A 5,305-nucleotide genomic window follows, 5' to 3' on the forward strand; every position below is an offset into this window, starting at 1 on the left:
AGAGAGAGAGAGAGAGAGAGAGAGAGAGAGAGAGAGAGAGAGAGAGAGATAAGGTCACACATATGGATAAAATTCATAGCAATTGTATAGGAACTTTTTCCCAGGTAAAAAGATAATTACTGCAGAAAATTGATCTAGAATTTAATTAAAATTATTGATCTAATAGAAAATTAGAAATTCTTTTGTTACAGAATTTTGAATAGCTATTTTTATTATAAAATTCTATCTATACAAAATACTTCCTTTTCGTATATTCTATTTGCTATAGTACCTCTATCATTCATCTAACATAGAAAGTAATACTAACATGAAAAACATATTTTATATAAGACTTTTCAAACGCTCCACGTTTTGGTTGAAACTTGCACGAATTCGACGAGATTCAACGGCAGGATTAATCAGATTAATCGGATCAATCGTCTCTTCATTTCAAATGATCTTATCTTCGGATTCTCTCTAAAATGGATTACATTGAAGTAGACGGTAGAATGAAATTTCCTCGACGGTTGGGCGTAATAACTAATCTCATCAGTTGCAAGTGTATAAAAGGAAAATGCATGTCTGCCGGAGCGCTGAAGGCTCTTAACAGTTAAAGCAGCCGAAGCCAATACTCGCGACGTTGCACCATGCATTCTTTATAGTCATAACCAGACCATGAGTCGTCATCAGATCATGCGATTCACAAAGGGATTAATGTCTCCTCCTATCACATTACTGTTAGAGATCAAGCCAAGACCTGCATTATCGAGGTGCCTTATTAGTGCTCTTTCGCGCTCTCGTTGCGAAAGCGATTATGCTCTTCGAGACGAGAAGGTCGCCGCCAAGTCATAGACAATATCATACACATCCTCGTTTCCATAGTTCGCGTTATCGCTGTGGTCATTGGACATTCCGCGGGTACTATTGTAGAAAGAAGCCAACTCATGTTCGTTTTTACAAACTTTGGTTAACTTAACTGGTTGGTTCTTCCAATGGAATTGATCAACCACATTTCTTATTAGTCAGACTTGATAGATGCTATTGGTCAATTCCGTTGGAACAACCAGCCGATTAAGTTAACCAAAGTTGGTAGAAATGGGCATTAATTCATTATTTTCCTTGACGCGTAAAGAACCGAGGATGCATCGGCTAAATCCCATCGTGTTGTGCGCACTTCTACTGGTGATCGCCTACGCGGCGGAAAATCAGAGCAATTCCACTCATGAAGACAAGCAGCAGAATGACACGATGCACTATGAGTCTCAAGTGAACTTCACCACTACTTTGAACCACGACGAGAATTCCACGAGAGACAACGAGGACTCGGTACAGCATGAGTTTTATAGCAACTACACGAAGAACCTCGATGAGAATGACAGTCAGAATGTGACGGCCGAGCTTCGCGACAATTCTACAGAGATTAACGACGGAGGCAACTCTACCACGTCGCAGCTTCGCCCAGGAAGCAATTTGAACGAAACGAATTCCAACATCTGCAATGTCACATTCTGTATACCAATTTGTTGCGAACCCGGCAATCGTATGATCCATGTCGGAGACAAGTGGAAATGCAAGCCCGATGACAGTAATTATGATTTCCCGGAGGTGCAGGGGACAAGCAAGAAGGCGGACGAGATTTTTCCACTGTACGTATCAGATCCATGTACCAATGAAATGCGCTACGCGCTCGATATCTCCTTATATGTCACCGACGAGTACATAATTCTGACCAACGGTTCTTTGTACCTAACGCTAAAGGACAAATTGATGGATCCGACAACTTACTGCTACGCCGTCATGAACAAGAGTAAATACGTGCCGACCTTCTGCTTCGATGAACCAAGTCCGCCCATCGATGGCGTGGATTTCACCGGTATACCCATCGGTATCATAGTGTCCTTGCCGTTCCTGCTGTTGACCTTCGTGGTGTACACCATACTACCGGACCTCTGGAACATGCATGGCTACACACTTCGCGGATACGTCGGCTCGTTATTCGTCGCGTACATATCCCTCGTGCCGTTCCATCTGATATCGCCTAACGATTTGTCGGATGCAGCCTGCAGTGGATCGGGTACAGTTTGAAGAGACCGTATAATCGGTTAATACAACTGACATGTATATCTTTTATGCTCGACTGTATTTTCGCTCTTGCTTCGTCGTATATTACTCTCTGATGACTGAGGAATTAATTAGGGCTTTAGAATAGTACTCTCTAAATTCCTTGGAGTAGGATTTCACTCGAAAAGCGCAGACTGAGCACAGAATCACTCCGATACGAGTGATTTTTCACTGAAACGGAGTGAATTCTCCACTCTGCATTGTCAAGTGGAGTCGAGTGGTATGGAGTATTTTCACTCGAAATTCAAGAATGAGTCTAATGTTATTTCACTGTCACAGAGATGTATTTACTCTGATCGATTGAAATATATTCTTGTATAGAATCATAATTTACTATAAGCTAGAAAGAAAGAAAACATTCCATGAAAGTAATGGAGTTTCATGATTAATATATGACCATACAAAATTTGACAGATACAAAATGACAGATACATAATTTGTACATGGGACATACAAGATGTTTTTCAAGTATTAAAAATGCAGGAGGTAATCCTTCACATTAAGATAAGAAAAAAGATTTATATGTTCTAAAATGTTTCATTTCCGAGATACACATCCCGGAAAAGTTGGCTAAAAAAGACTTTTTTGCTAATAAATAGACAACGGTCTAACGTAAAAACGTTTAATTTTATGTTTAACGTCTGGTATTAATAGTGGGTCATACTTTGAGATGGTTTTCGTCCCCATAAAATAAAGTTTGAAAATTAGGGATGGTTACTCTTATTTTGCATCACTTTTTTTAATTTCCACAGATAGAGCGAATACGGTCTTATTTTCAGAATCCTCTGACATTTGTACACAAAAAAGATATTTTTGTCAAAATTCGCTAGCACGCACTATTATCGAAGAAAATGTGTTTTATCTTTGACAGAATAAAACTGAATAAATAAAGTATTACTTTTTTTTGCTTACATAAAAAATAAGAAAATTTGAATTTTTGTATTTTAACGTTGCCTTTTTATTCGTAAAAAAATAATTTTACTTTTCAGCTACTCCTTTCGAGTAATATTCAAGTAGCAGGACGTCAAATAACGTATCAATGACTGAATATTATTGATGTTAAAAATGACAATAATACATCCCTAAAATGTTATTTGACATTATCATATTTACTGAATATATCATAAAAATAAAGCATTTTAGACCATACGTTTATATGTATGTTTTTTTTTAATTTTGATGAGAAGAATCATCTCCAGCATTTTTTACATGTACACTAGGATTCATTAATGCCTTTACCTTTCCGGTATTTGGAGAATTGGACTTTTTCGATCTGGCGCATCGTTTCTCAGTAAGCATGAACAGTGACTGTTAGTTAATCGTTAGTTCTTTCAGTAACTAACAATCACGATTCACATTTACTGAGAAAAGATGCGCCAGATCAAAAAGTCCAATTCTCCAGATCCGGAATGTAAAGGCATTTATGAATCCGAGTGTACTTAGGAAACATCTTATATATAATTGTATATAATATATATATATATATATAATTATATACATTTTTTGTTTAGGTATTCAGGTATTCGTTTCAATCGATTGAAACACTCGGTCGTGTGAAGTCACAATCCACTTAAAGTTCGAGTAGAGTACTCACTCTTGTTATTTCGAATGGCAATATTTTCACTATCGTTTTGAATAAAAATACTACCACTTTTTATTCATTTGAAATAATCTTTCACTACAAGAAATTTAGAGTAGTACGGGAGTAGTAGTAAGTAATAGATGAAATTTCAGTTTCGCATGCGTGCCATACAGAAATATGTTAGGTTGGTGCGAAAGGTTTGTCGTGTTTGTCAAGGGAAATAGAACACAAAATGATCCAATTTCGAGGAATTAATAAGGGGTACAAATAAAATGGATAACATCGACTCGGTATTCTTTCAGACATCTAACGAGGACTTTCTTATTTTCCTCCTAATACCCAAATTTTCCCGGAGAATTTAATAGGAAAACGACAAATCTTTTGACACCAATGCATCAATATAGATTCTTCTTTTTCTTATCGTAACTTTGCAAGATACATGTATCTCTAATGAAAGATTTCTTTTCATTTGATGTAAGCACGCACTTGTTACATATTTATCGCGACCTTTTCCCACGAGTTTCCGATACAGAGGAAAAATATACAGTGTAGTTTTCACGGTCGAATAATAACTGCAAGGCTTTCTTGCACTTGTATAATGTAGCTTGATTTTGAGACGCTATTTATTTGCCTGTTTCAGCCTTCGTCATTTACTTCTCGTTCCAGGCGAGCTTCTTCTGGCTGAACGTGATGTGTTTTGACATTTGGTGGACGTTTAGGTAAGTGGCAAGAGACCCTCGAGCTATATATTTCATCTCGCAATTTTATCGAGTTGTATATAAGCAGACGAATCACGGTGATTGTGATGCGTATGTGTGAATGTGTGACCTTCGCAGTATTTCTAGAATGTCTTGAAACTGGATACTAAAATGATAGAACGTTTTGTGTCAGAAATTTGAATACCAGTTACCTTGTGAGATAACATTCGAATAAGGTAAACGACCAACTTATCGATCTTTTAAGAACAGTAAGGACAGTTATTCTTTATTTATGGAAGCAATATCAGATGAAATTGATAACAAATAGTTCTATCGCGTAATTAATGTTTTCTGCATAAGATACGTCTGCTTTGTAAGTATATATATGTAAATAAATGTTAGTATATATATGTAAATAAATATAGAAATTACTATAAAGTTATATATTTAAAAATACTAGTTCACTGCCGGTGTTTTCGATCGTCTGAAAATACCGATGTCGCTGTCAAATCGATTTTTTTACGAATTTTCGGAGAACGAATGATCTTATGAGTCTCATACTCTAGAACTATAATTCTTAAGCCTAGAACAACTTAGAACAAAAAGATCTCGGTTGGAACAAGAAAGATAGTATAAGTTTACTCTTGGTCCGATAGACTGTTTGTCAAAAAACTTTTTTTTAATTTTTCGGGCTTATAATTAAACTTATTGATTTGTGCTTTTGGAACAATGTTTGGAACAACTAGAACAATCTATATCGGTATCGGAATGCTTTATTTTCAAAAAATAGGGTGCCAGGTCAAAAACATTTCTTTCATTTTTTGGACTTATAATTCAACTTACGGATTTGTCCTTTTGGAACAATGTTTGGAACAACTAGAACAATCTATTGCGGTATCAGAATGTTCGATTTTCGAAAAGTGGG

The 5,305-nt window shown here is 36.3% G+C and overlaps 1 protein-coding gene across 5 annotated transcripts in view; it reads left to right on the top strand.

Moving 5' to 3' along the window:
* Positions 1-5,305, top strand: part of LOC116841280 (probable G-protein coupled receptor Mth-like 3) — a 17,610-nt gene that overhangs the window by 4,122 nt on the left and 8,183 nt on the right. For 3 of the 5 annotated variants that reach the window (XM_032809023.1, XM_032809022.1, XM_032809024.1), the window contains 2 exons: positions 1,112-2,053; positions 4,323-4,401. In XM_032809023.1, the coding sequence (XP_032664914.1) occupies positions 1,120-2,053; positions 4,323-4,401 (1,013 nt within the window). In that variant the 5' untranslated portion in view covers positions 1,112-1,119. Of the gene's footprint in view, positions 1-29; positions 2,054-4,322; positions 4,402-5,305 lie in introns of those variants that run through there. The other 2 variants (XM_032809020.1, XM_032809021.1) reach the window with 2 other exon arrangements.

This window comes from Odontomachus brunneus, unplaced genomic scaffold (genome assembly GCF_010583005.1).
Source record: "Odontomachus brunneus isolate Ranch 3 - 2012 unplaced genomic scaffold, Obru_v1 Obru_scaffold_015, whole genome shotgun sequence".
Classification (NCBI taxonomy): Eukaryota; Metazoa; Arthropoda; class Insecta; order Hymenoptera; family Formicidae; genus Odontomachus; species Odontomachus brunneus.